The sequence below is a fragment of the Biomphalaria glabrata genome, chromosome 12 (assembly GCF_947242115.1).
Source record: "Biomphalaria glabrata chromosome 12, xgBioGlab47.1, whole genome shotgun sequence".
NCBI classification, from domain to species: Eukaryota; Metazoa; Mollusca; class Gastropoda; family Planorbidae; genus Biomphalaria; species Biomphalaria glabrata.
In genome coordinates, this window is record NC_074722.1 from 4,619,245 (window position 1) to 4,632,454 (window position 13,210).

General features: G+C 34.0%; 1 protein-coding gene across 2 annotated transcripts; it reads left to right on the forward strand.

The window, feature by feature from the left end:
• The first annotated feature begins 1,879 nt into the window (after positions 1 to 1,879).
• LOC106050189 (uncharacterized) lies at positions 1,880 to 12,475 on the forward strand. Of its 2 annotated transcripts, none has more exons than XM_056006708.1 (8): positions 1,880 to 3,604; positions 3,729 to 3,863; positions 4,739 to 4,783; positions 4,876 to 5,014; positions 7,305 to 7,458; positions 9,009 to 9,150; positions 9,617 to 9,717; positions 10,211 to 12,475. In XM_056006708.1, exons 1-8 carry the CDS (start codon positions 1,924 to 1,926, stop codon positions 10,406 to 10,408), a joined length of 2,595 nt encoding a protein of 864 aa, XP_055862683.1. In that variant the 5' UTR covers positions 1,880 to 1,923; the 3' UTR covers positions 10,409 to 12,475. The 2 variants fall into 2 exon arrangements, with proteins under 2 accessions (XP_055862683.1, XP_055862684.1); XM_056006709.1 differs by having other exon boundaries at positions 3,732 to 3,863.
• The last annotated feature ends 735 nt before the right edge of the window (positions 12,476 to 13,210 follow it).

The following is a 13,210-nucleotide window of genomic DNA, read 5'->3' on the forward strand; positions in this document are numbered from 1 at the left end:
CACATAAGCTACGTGAAGATCCTAGGTGGAACTGTTGTGTGGGTGACATTGCTCCGACCGTAGCTAATGCCCAGTCTTTCATTTCCTTTCTGAAACAATTTTATAGTCTATACCCGTAGGCACTGCTTCTGGAGAATTTAAAAACCTTTATACTCACAACATAAGGTCTATATATATATAGTTCTTATAGTCTTATAAGTATTCACATAAGTGAACATACTAGTATGAGTCTATAACGGAACTTTTACTAGTAAAACAAGAATGAATATCGTATTATAGTTCCAATGTTAATGAAATTGACTCGTACAGTGCGTGTTCAGTCACGTGCATTATAGGCCTGAGTGTGTGTATTGGGTGGGCTGGTCTGTTCGTCGCCTTATCTCGGGATTTCCCTGTTACGAAATCATTCACGGATCACAAATATTTCCTCAAACAGTTGAATTCGTAATGAAACATGGATCGAAAAAGAAAAAGGAGAAACAGAGAAATTGCCAGCTTGGCATAAACGATTCAGCTTTCGTTGTTGAACCTCATGATGCTAACGAAGAAACATTGCAGGCACCAGCGCCATTTGTAGATAGGCCTATATAGCCACACGTTGGCCGACGAAGACATAAAGCAGACATAAACCATTAAAATTCGGATAAGTTGGCCTAATTTAAGTTAGTTCTTCACGAAACAATTAACAATATATCCTATATTAAGTTTGTTCTTGCTTGTATTATAAGTTTCAGACATTCCTTGGCAGGAACGAAGCTATACGACCTGAGGGGGGCACGTCGATGACACGGGCGCCACCTTCAGGGTAGCGCCACACGCAGCCTATATTTCTATGTGATGTTCATGAAAAATGGAAAAACCGGGGGGGGGGGGGGCAATAATGCCCCGGGCGCACTTTTGCTCACTACGCCTCTATATACGACCTAGCATAAACCTACTGCAGGGCGGCAGTTGAAGGCAGCGGGTAGGGTTCGTAATCGGGACGTGGATTGACAGTCCTGAGTGCTTATACCACACCACCAGAGTCTTACAATAATATTTAAGTTTGACGTTAAATACCCGCCTCGGTGTTATAAAGTGCACATACGTAATTGTACTGTACTAATCAATGTCTCTATAGTGTTTCTATAATTTTTGAAAATGTATCCCAAACGACGGCTTCCCCTGGCGATCCAGCGGGTTCCTATCAAGCACTTAGGCTATATAGCCTATAAGGCTTATAAGTATATATTCCCATATATGCCTTCAGAGATTTAAACAAATTCAGTAAATTTGATTCAAGCTGATCTAAAGTTTACATTTTAATTTAAGAAAGAATATATAAAAGATAAACAAAGTAGCCATTTTAATACAAGTTTGTGTTTGTTCGTGTATGAGCAATGTGTAATTTCTTACTGAAAAGCTCAGCGGAATTGGAACTTGGATACGTAGGCCTACAGGAAGAAAATGTGATATCCCGTTCGGCTCACACCACCCGCACATTGCTAGCTGATTATTTTTCTTTTATATATATATAGATCCCATCTATGATCTATATAGATCTAGTATGAAATCCAGTATGAAAATAATATTAGGCCTATTGGTTAATTTCTTTGCAACATAGCTACTTGACTTAGAATTTTAAATTTAGAAAATATAGATGTTTAGCTTATCTGAACCCTCCTCTGTGTGCTTTTTTTTTACTCCTTTTTTGGTTACAATATATGTCTAGTATTTTGTAAAATACTATTATTATAGAGATAGTATGGATGAAAGCACGATGGACGGACTATTTAAGATGGTTTCCAGAATACAATGCAGATCCAGTGTTATTGCGCGGTAATTAGACTGTATATAGATCTTGATATTAATATATATAGGTCTGTGATCTAGAATCTAGAGTTTACAAATGAAAAGGTCACTAAACTTAGGTCAGCGAAAAGCATGAGTTTAAAGTTAAAGACAACATTGGGACTTTACAAATCCGAATCTCTTACTTATTGTGTACAATTGTGCCATAAGTTGCTAACACAACAGAGATACTTCTCAGATGCTCCCAATCATAAAAATGAACCACAAAACAATGATACGGACGACTTTTATGGGATACCAGAATCATTCCGATTACAACAGGTGAGGCTACGACCAAATAAAACATCAATTAAAAAATCTGATGATAATGATTCTCAAGATACTGATACGACAAAAGATGAGATCTATCAAACTCAAAGTAGATCAAACAATCTCGATGACAGTCATGAAAAGAAACATTTGTCTCGGAAAGAAAGACGTCTCCTAAAACACACCGGAGTGGCATATCGTACTTTTTATGGGTTTGTTTCATTTGATGCAGCCGCTGGTCACCAACCCGAAGAACATGTTGCAAAAGTGGAGAACATTTTTAATAATTGTTTCAGAATATCTAGAAACTCTAAAGATAGCAATTTAGATGTAGCTCTGGATAGGTCTAGTGCTAGATCATCTGTAGATCAAGGTCCTAATCTAGATAAAAGTCAGTTTCCATCAATGTCACCACCAGAAACTGCTAAATCTCTTTCTCAACATCCTTCTCATATTGAATCGAGCTCATTAAATTATATTGACAGAAATTTTTTTCCACGAATAGACCAAGATGTGCATTCTAATGAGATTGGCACATTTTCAGACAAATTTCAAGATCAGGAAACTCGAAAAAATCTTGAAAATTATAAACCTAGTGCTGCTAATGTCAAGCCCATTCAAGAACCGTCAGTTGTAGGCCTGCATGAAGTAGAAGATATTAGATATACTAAGCTAGAAAAAGGCATTAAAGAAACAAATTATCCCATGAGTTCTAAAAATATTGATTTTAAAGATGCAAAGACTGGCAGTTATGAAAGTAATTTAAATGAAGTTGATGAACAGTATTTTGGTCAACACTTGAAGCGTAACGAAAAAGTAAATGTCAATTACAGTTCAACAAACAAACCTAAATTTACTGGCAACATCAGTGAAATAGATGAGCAATATTTTGGTTCACATCTAGAAACTAAAAATGTATCTATTGCTCAGGACAGGTCTGAGGATGTGAAAGAGAAACAGAATGATTCATATAATCAGCCAACTTATAATGGAACAGAAAAAGACCTTTTTAGAAGTAATCTGAATGAAGTAGATGAACAATATTTTGGAGAGTCTTTTCAAACTAAAGCTGATTTTAATGTTGAAACTGGTACCAATAATGATCACGACTTTGGTAAAGTTATAGCCAATTATCCAATACATTATGCTAGCAGTCAGTCTGAAAATTCTCTTTCTGGTTTAAAACAAGATGTCCAAACTTTAAAAGAGAAGAAAACATCTTTAGAAACATCAGAAGGGCAGTCTAATCATTCAGACAATAAAGTCAAAGCCAATGTAGATAATACAAACATCTTATCAAGCGATGACTTTATAAGAAAAAAACATCATAAAAAGAAAGAGGTTTCAACTCCAGAAAAAAAAGCACCAACAGCTTATGACATGGCTATGAAAATAAGATCTAGTTTGAAAGACAGTGAGTATGAGTATGGCACATTGAAGAACGTAGAGCAACAAAAATATCACAGCAGATCTCAAGTTCTTGAGGACTCAAGTGATGAAACAGGTAAATAATATTTTTTCATTATTTATATTTAAGCTAATTACAGAAGCTCTTTTACCAAGCATTTGCTATTCATGGGTGGAATTATATAAGTGATGAAAATAAAATTATTACTTTCCTTTTTCAGCAGCTGATAAGTTGGATACCAAAAAGGTTGATAGTAAAGGCTTTAAAATCTTAAAACACCAGACACTTGATTTAAACAAAATGACCAAAGCAGATTTAACAGCGATGCTCAGGTCAAGAATAATATTTGACAATGGTAAGTTTTTCACAAAGATGTTAGATTGATAAAAATATAAGCACTAGTTACAAAAGAAATCAAAAGAAAGTTGAGCAATAGTTCTTTAAGTTGTTTTATTTCAGGCAGGTGAAATTTAGTCCTCCAGAATAATAGTTTTTTTTTTCTTCTTCTCATCAGTAACATTGTAGGGATCAAATAATTTGTCTTTGTGTAGAATTGTCTGAAAATTAACTTTGTTATGATTCTTATGCCGTCTGGATGTATTTCTTCATTGAATTAGTCTTTGAGAACAGTTTCTCAGGGCCAGCGACTCAGTCTGATACATTTGCAGACTTCAAGTAGATATTCCATTCCATAAAAGCTGATTCTAAATTTCATCTTCTAGAACACCCTATATGAAGTGAAAATCGAATGTTGGTTGTAGTATAGTAATTAACAGTATACATAAAAGTTTCCTATTTTCCTATGGTCTAGCAGTGAGTTGGAACATTCTTAATTTGTTTTACTCATTATGAATGTATTACATCTCTTCTAGATGAAGCAATATATCTGTATATATACCATCTTGCCTTTATTTGCTTTGTTAATTATTCTGCAGTCTTGTTATCCTAGATTTCTGTGGTCCATAGTAGTCATTGAAAAGCATTTCCTTATTTTAATGGTACTTTTTTTTTTGTTGATACTCTCAAATTTTAATACTTGTTACACTAGTTTTAATTTTTACTTTTTTTTTAGAATGATAAAAAAGAAAGAAAAAAAAAGGCTGATGAAAAAAATAAAATTGATGTAGAAATGTTTAGAATTGAGTTCACATCTAGTCAAGTCTTGTTTTGAAAATGCTTTAAAAATATTTACAATCAACATTCACTTGGTTTGTTTTTCATTTTTTCCAGAAGATTTCTTGGCTATTGATAAACCTTATGGGTTACCTTGCATAAGTGAGTGCTTTATTTTTTTTTTAATCATATTATCTTGAACAGCAATAATAAAGAGCTCATTTCTTAATATATATTTATTTAATTTTACCAAGGTCAAAAACAGGACAGGGTCAGCATTACAGAATTATTGCCCATGCTCATTCAAAGTCTGTCCAAAAGCTACAAGACCAGTGAACTTCATTTGGTGCAGAACTTGGAGCGTAACGTTACTGGCGCCATTATTCTTGCCAAGTAAGTTTAGGAATATGTTGGATAAATGAACAAAAATGCATTTGTTGAAGTGAAGGTTCTGAGTTAAAAATCTTACACTCAGTGGATCAGATGTATACTCTTTAGGGCATGTATGATTCTGGTTAAGTTTATGAAACTTAAGATCAGCTCAGGATGACAATCTTTGTACTAAAAGTTCCCCTTTCAGACCTTGTGGTCTATAAGGCAGATGATGTAAAGGTCATCTGTTTCTGTGGGCTACGGTTAACGAGGGTGTCATGTGGCCAACACAATGACAACCGTCTTTACTATTCCCCAACTCATGTCAGGTACTCATTAGAGCTGGGTGGACAGGGGCGCCCAAAGATCCAGAAATTAAAAATGCAAGTCTTCACCAGGATTCGAACCCGGGACCCACCAGTTTGACAGCCAAGCGCTTTACCACTCAGCCATAACTTTCAGGATATATTTAAATGTAACTAACTTCTTATCTTATCTTATATAATACAGACGTTACTTCAGAAAAGAAGATGATTACGTCCTACGCGTCATGCATTTAGTCATGCATATTAACCAATGACTTAAATTCTGCCAAGTCACTGGTTTTCCTGGCTAGCTCAGGCAACCCATTCCATGCTCTAATAGCACTAGGGAAGAAGGAGTATTTGTACAAATTTGTCCTAGCATATGGGACGAGGAATGTGCCTTTATCTTTGTGTCTTTCAGGGTATTTTATTAAATTTTGTTTTTGTATTTGAAGATTATGGTTCAGTGTTTTATGTATGATTGCTACTTTACTTTTGAGCCTTCTGTCCTGAAGGCTTTCTAAATTTAGTGATTTTACTAAAGGTGTTACTCTAGTCAAATGTGAATATTCGTTTGTTATGAATCTCACTGCTCTATTTTGTGTCTGTTCCAGTTTCTTAATGTTTTCTTGAGTTGAGGGGTCCCAAACGGAGGATGCATATTCTATTATTGGCCTAACCAAGGTTAAGTAACATTTTAGTTTTATGTTCTTATTTGATTTATAGAAATTTCTTTTAATAAATCCTAATGCTTTGTTTGATTTTTTTGTAGTTTCATCAATATGTGGATTCCATGATAGTTTTTCATTTATTATAACACCTAGGTATTTTGCGTTTTTAGTCTGTGATACTGGTTTGCCATGAATAAGATAAGTGGAATTAATTTGTTTTAGTTTTTTTGTTACTCTTAACAACTGACATTTTTCTGGGTGGAAAGACATGCTCCAATTTGATTCCCATTTCTGTAATTCATCTAATTCTCTTTGTAAAATATCTGTGTCTTGTGTTGTTTTTATTGTTCTATATATTATGCAATCGTCTGCAAATAATCTGACTTTTGTTCCTGAACTAATGCAATTTGGTAAATCATTTATGTAAATTAAAAATAGTAGTGGACCCAAGACTGTACCTTGAGGTACACCTGAGTTTACTGTTATCGGTGTTGATTTAGAGCCATTTATTATTACAGTTTGTTCTCTCCCTATCAGAAAGTCTTTAATCCACTTTAACCTAAAAACACAGTGAATTCCCAAGAGTGCATTGAAGTTTATTTGTGAGACATTTACATTTTCAAGTAGTAACAAAGGAAAGAGATGTGTTTGTCATATATATTTTATGCTAATTAATTTTTCTATGAATACTTTGAAATTACTTAAAAACTTTTTTTTATATAGATGATAAATTTTAACCATTTTTGATTGAACTCTCTTGGAGAGAAAGGGCTTAATGTGCTATTTAAATAAGCATAATATTGCTTCAGTAGCGCAGATGAAAAAAAAAACAAAAAAACATAAAGTGGGATGTGTGGCTGAGTGAACTAAACTGCTTGGCTATCTATGAAGGAGACATGAGCTTAAATCCAGATTCAAGCTGAGTGGTGATTGCTTAAGGCCTAAAGGCAACAGGGGAGTAGTCAGTGGCACTACATATTTCAGGCTGCAAACAGTGAAATAACTAAAAACTACTTTATTGATTTGTATTTACTGTTAAAAGGTCTCGAAGCTATACTAAGACATGGCCTAAATAGTGCAGATGTGCCGAAAATCCAAACACCATTAACCACAATTGTTGGACTCATTGTTGGAAAGTCTTATCTTATTTTTATATAAATTACTGAATATAATTACACTTTTCACATGTCAATCTAGTCACGCATGTTAATCAATGACTTAAACTCTGCTGGAAGAATTACTATTAAAAATATGACATAGCTGCATTTAATTACTTTATCTATTTATGCTATTGTATTTCTTTTTCCTTAAATAACTTATCTGATACTCTTTTAGAAATCCTGAAGTAGCGTCCATATTAAAGGGCATGTACAATGATCCTGAAGTTGTCACACAGCGGTTTTGGGCTATTACTAAAGGTATACCAAGCCCACCAAAGGGACTTATTGACATACCCATTGGGGAAGGAAAAATTGGAAATATCTACAAGGTAGGAGAGCTCTAAAATGTATCAGTTAGCGGCTGGGTGACTGGCCAAACTTTTCTAGATGTATACTGTTTGATTTCATGACCATAGCTTTGTTATAATTGACAACTACTGGTATTGGTGTGAGATAGACGTTTTTATAATAATTGTTAACTGTAGCATTAACAGAAATAATTACAACATTGCTATAAATCACTATTAATCGCATCAATTTAAATCCCTGTTCTACAGAATAAGACATTACACAAGAAACAATGAATCAAAATGCATTTAACAAATATACACGTTTTTGTGAAATGATCAAGCAGTTCGATAGCGTCATGTTCATATGACCTTAATTTTATAATTCAAACAGTCTAATTACAACTGAAATGTTTAACAGGCAGCTCCAACAGGTTCAATCTAATTGATATGCTTGGGTTGTCAGGCTTTCAATATTTTGATAAGGAACTTCAAAAATGCAGCATGTTGTACTGCATCATTTGTTGTTATTATCTGCTGAACATGAGTTGTCAGGATGAGATTACTTGAATTGATAGGTCTAGTGGTTCTCCCTACAAATAAACAAATCTGAATAAATGACCATGTTGGTCACAAAAACCCAATCTGAATAAATGACCATGTTAGTCACAAAACCAAAACTGAATAAATGACCATGTTGGACACAAAACCAATATCCTAGCAATTAAAGTGTTACTACGTCGCATAAATTTTTTTCAGCAGTACCGGTACTGCTTTCATCTGTTACTATGGCTGATGGTTAATGAGGGTGTCATTTGGCCAGCACATTAACCAACTGTCAGGGTTCTATTCTTGCTTATCTTTGGCTTGGCTCATTAAGGGTTACACAATTACTAAATTCCAATTAATTAATACTTGCTTGGCTCATTAATGGTTACTCAAATAAGAACAATTACTACTAGATACACTTTAACTCCAACTCAGATATCCATGGAAATTCAAATAATACTTTAATACTTAATAAAGCACACAATTTTATTAACTGTCAGTAAATAATACACAAACACCAGTTCAGGAAGTAAACGTCCAACCTTCCTGGACTGGGACAAGACCTCACTGACTAACACACACTCTCGCACATTCAAGGAAGACTTAACAATTCAGTTCATAACACGTGTAAGACTATTCACATAGCAAAGGGATTTAACTAACATATCAAAATATCAAAGTAACATTCATTCTCGCCATACCTCCCCCTGACACCAACCACCATTTTTTTTTAACTTATTGACATATCCATTGGGGAAGGAAAAATTGGAAATATCTACCTACTTATGTCTGGTACCCAGAGCTGGGTGGACTCAGGGGCATCCTAAAAATCACAAAATTCAAAATATCAGTCTCTTCACTGAAATTCAAACCCAAGATCTCTTTACCACTCGCAACCTCTTAGAATGTAACAAGTTGGTGTTTATTTCCAGATAAGAGCTGCATTAATAATTAAATATCTTATTTGTTATTATAAAGGCTACAGTGTTTAAAAATTTTCATTTTTTTTGGGGGGGGTCATTTCTCTCCTATCATTGATGCAGATGCTGTTAAGACCTAGATACACTATAGAAGAGAAGAAAGTGATGAAGAATAGCCAGGCTCCATCAGAAAGAGCCATAACTGAATATGAAATCTTGGATAGCCATATCCAAGCTGCTCTTGTTCAATGTGTGTTACATACCAGTAAGTTGATTGTAATATTGTTTGTATTATTTAATATGTAGAACGGGACAGATGTTAGTATTAAAAAAGTCAGTGTTTTCTGTTGTAAGCTTTGATCAAATTGTTAATTACATTTATTTATTTATTTTTAATTACTTTCAATTAAAAAAACAACAAGAAAATATTTGTATAAAAAATTGTCAATTTGTTGGTGACAAATGTTTGGGCAATGTATAAATAATTTATTAAAATAGTGCCTATTAAATGATTAAAAAACTCTTAATCAAATGTTAATTTTTAAACACATAATATAAAACCTAGTTTGGTATAACATGTACGTCTGCAAGCTTGTCTTTATGGAGACATGCTGTATGCAAATTAACTACAACTAATAATAATAATTAATTTGTTTCTATATTCCTTCTCTATTTGATTTTAAAAAGTCAACTGGAATGGATGTTTATATTGAACTTAAATGTTATTTCAGATAATGTCAAACATCAAATAAGAGTTCACTTGGCAAGTGGATTAAATACACCCATCCTCGGAGATCATAAATATTCTCATTTTGCCACCCAACGTCCACAGGTTTGTAGAAACATAAGCCATTTTTTTTTCCCTATCTACTAGTTAATCAACTATTTTTATTTTAATTAGGATGTAGCAATAAAAACAAAACAGTAGATAAGAAAATAAGTATTTTCTAATCATGACCATTTTCATAAAGGATACATTTCATCACCTTTATAATAGGTTTCACATTACCCATAGTTTTCATATTATTTCTTGATTTGGTCAGTTAGTTTTATAGTTTTACTATGTCTTTTTATGGGCTTTATAAACTGGATTCCTTATATGATACTTTTAAATATGTTAACAATATGCTAGGTTTTATGATAAGAGGAACTTCTCTTGCTAATATGGTATCTTATTTGTACTAATTTTAACCTCCCATTTTCCTTTAAAAGAACCACTCTCTGAGAACTAGTAAAAAAAACCCTCCTCTCTTTATATCTTTCTCTAAGCAAAGCTCCAGGTATAATTTGTTTGCATTTTTGTTAACTGAATCTTTGTATTGCAGAAGCTTCACAAAGAAATGCTGGACATGCTAAAAATTCGACAAGCCAAAGTCCGTGACCTTGTTCTCCACTTGCATTGCCGCTCTGTCATCTTGAAAGATTACAAAGGAAAAATGATTTTCCTGACCACACGTCCTCCTCCTCACTTTAAACAAAATCTGGAGTCTTTAAAGCTAGCTGTGCCCAAGAAATTACTTTAAAGCTAGCTGTGCCCAAGAAATTACTTTAATTTACTGAAACACTCAAACTCTCAGTATAAATTCAGTTCTTCAAATATTCTTGTTTTACACATTTGTTGAGCTTTTATTTGGCAAATTTGTTTTTATTAGTATACTAGAGTACAACATGTGTCTTCAAGATTAGGTTAGAGTTATATTGTATTCACTTGTTTAACTTAGAAAAAAAAAACATCAACATTAAAAAACATTTTTGGTTATTAAAAAAAGACAACCATTTTGTTATGAGAGTAAATTAGAGCTATCATAGGGCACATGGAATCGGGTCTTTGTGTTTTTCAGAACAAGTTATAGATAAGTATATCATGTGTATAACATCAATTCTATTTTTGGTTATTGTAATTTGATGTATCTTTGGATGGCTGCTTGGTCATGTGGTATGCATTCTGGACTGATGTTCTGTGGTCATGAGGGTCCTGTAATTATCTAATTTACTGAAACTGAATATTGAAAAATGTATTTGTTTATAATTAGCTTACTTTATAGCTTAGTATGTTATTAAATGGTTTTTAGTTTCAAAGGTTTCAAATGTACTAGTTATTACATGTCATTATGTTAAGCTGTGGAGGCACTGTGGCTGAACAGTAAAGTGCTTGGCTTCTGAACCGAGTCCTGGGTTTGAATCCTGGTGAATACTGGGATTTTTTATTTCAGGATCTTTGGGCGCCTTTGAGTCCACCCAGCTCTAATGGGTACCTCAAATTAGTTGGGGAAAAGTAAAGGCGGCCGGTTGTCGTGTTGGCCACATGACACCCTCATTAACGGTGGGCCACAGAAACAGATGACCTTTACATCATCTTCCCTATAGATCGCCAGGTCTGTAAGGGGAACTTTACTTATATTAAGCTGTTATGATACTAATAGTTTAATAATTAATCTCTGTAAATGATTGATTAGTAGAATGCTATTGTAAAAAACAAAAAACTTAATTGCATGTCTGAAATGCATGTGTCTACTCTTATTGCATGACAGCTATGTTACTAAGTAAGAAATTTAGTTAACAGTCACTCACTGTTTAAAAGGAGCTCTAAAATTGTGCTGCAGAATTCAAAGTTGATTCACATTTCCAGATTTTAAAATGTTAATTATTCTACTAAATAAATGTAAAAGGAATATGCTTCGTTCACTCCTTTGATTATTTTTATTGTTCATTATTGATAATGAAATTTAATTAAGAATATTGCTTAATTGCTTAATTATTAATAAATAATTCTACAATGTAACAATATATATTATATTTTTAGTAACCCTAGGGAAACAGCTATTGTTTTGAGCTGTCTCACACATTTAGCACTTTAAAAAAACTAAAAGCTCTATTAAAAATCTAATTTCACCAACACCTTTATTAGCTTTTATATAGAGCTACTTTCATGCTTATAGCATGCTCAGAGCTCTATGGTCCGATCTCATTTGTGGACCAGTGGGGTAAGGGGGTATCTTGGAGAAGGTTTTCTGTGCTGCCTTTGGGCGCTCGGTAAACACAACTATGCTCGAGTCAGGTGTTGAACATCGAGCCCCCTTCGTATGTAGCCTAGCCAAGTTCAAACACACTTAGCCTCTCGACCACGCTTCCCCACCTTTATAGGCGCCATGCACACAGAGGCAATACATGTTTTAAAAAAAAAGGCATGTTGAATGAAGGATTGGTGACCACCACAGGTGGCAGCCAGCTGGTTATGGGTGGGTGAAATAGTGAACACCACAAAGACAATTTGTATGTTAATTTGATTTTATCAGCAAACCAGGCATGGCTGACTTAAAATTAACCAATTCTTTTTTTTTTCAATAAAGGCGACTATGAAAAAAAACACAGTGAAGAGAATGTTAATTAAGCAAAATTTAAAGTGAACTGGACTCCATTGTATTTACATTGTTTTCACCATAGCCCATTAAGACACTGTGTGAATCCAATGTGTATCTTTTTGTGCGTTGTATTTTATTGATGAAATTATTTCTATGGACAGCTTAAAATCCAGAGATAAAATTGTCAATTATGAATCTATTGTTGAACAATAAAACACTAATATGGGTCATGGACTTTTTTATTTTCTCACCAGTTGCCACTGTCTAGTAGGTTTCAGACATTCCTTCACAAATGATTATTATATCCTAGTCTAAACCAGCTGTCAACCTATTATGGGCATACCCGTTTAACCAAGCATTCACTGACATATTCTTAAATATGTGTTAATGTGTACACTGATGAAAGAATCATTAATGGAAATTAAGTCATTAAGATTAATAATATATAGGCTACTAGGTGTTTTTTTTTTTTTTTAATTTGTATATGTGAAGGAAAATAAAATTAAGATCCATCATTAATCAATTTGCTTAACTCTTTCTCTCCGTTATTATTTAACACGTTCTGATAGAATCAACATTGGTATCGTCAGTTGGGAGAGAAAGAGTTAATACAGGCTGGTATTTGCTTCGTCGATATGAATGATTTAGTAGAAGAAGAAAAAAATGTTAATTCTGTGTGCTTACTTACTTAGACTTAGGTTTTTTTTCTCCCGCGCCGTTCGGCGCAATGGGCGTCAAGCTGTCTCCATAAAGATCTGTTGTTGGCAATGTCTGAAGCCTCCTCCCACCTGGTGTCCACTGCTCTCAGGTCCCCCATGAAGGTGTGACGCCAAGTAATACGAGGACGTCCCTGTTTGGCTCCTCGTATTGGCCTCCATGTCATCTCTTGGTATGCGTAGTCCATTTTGTCGTAGAACATGTCCCGCAAACCTCATGCGACGCTCTGTCACAACCTCACTAAGT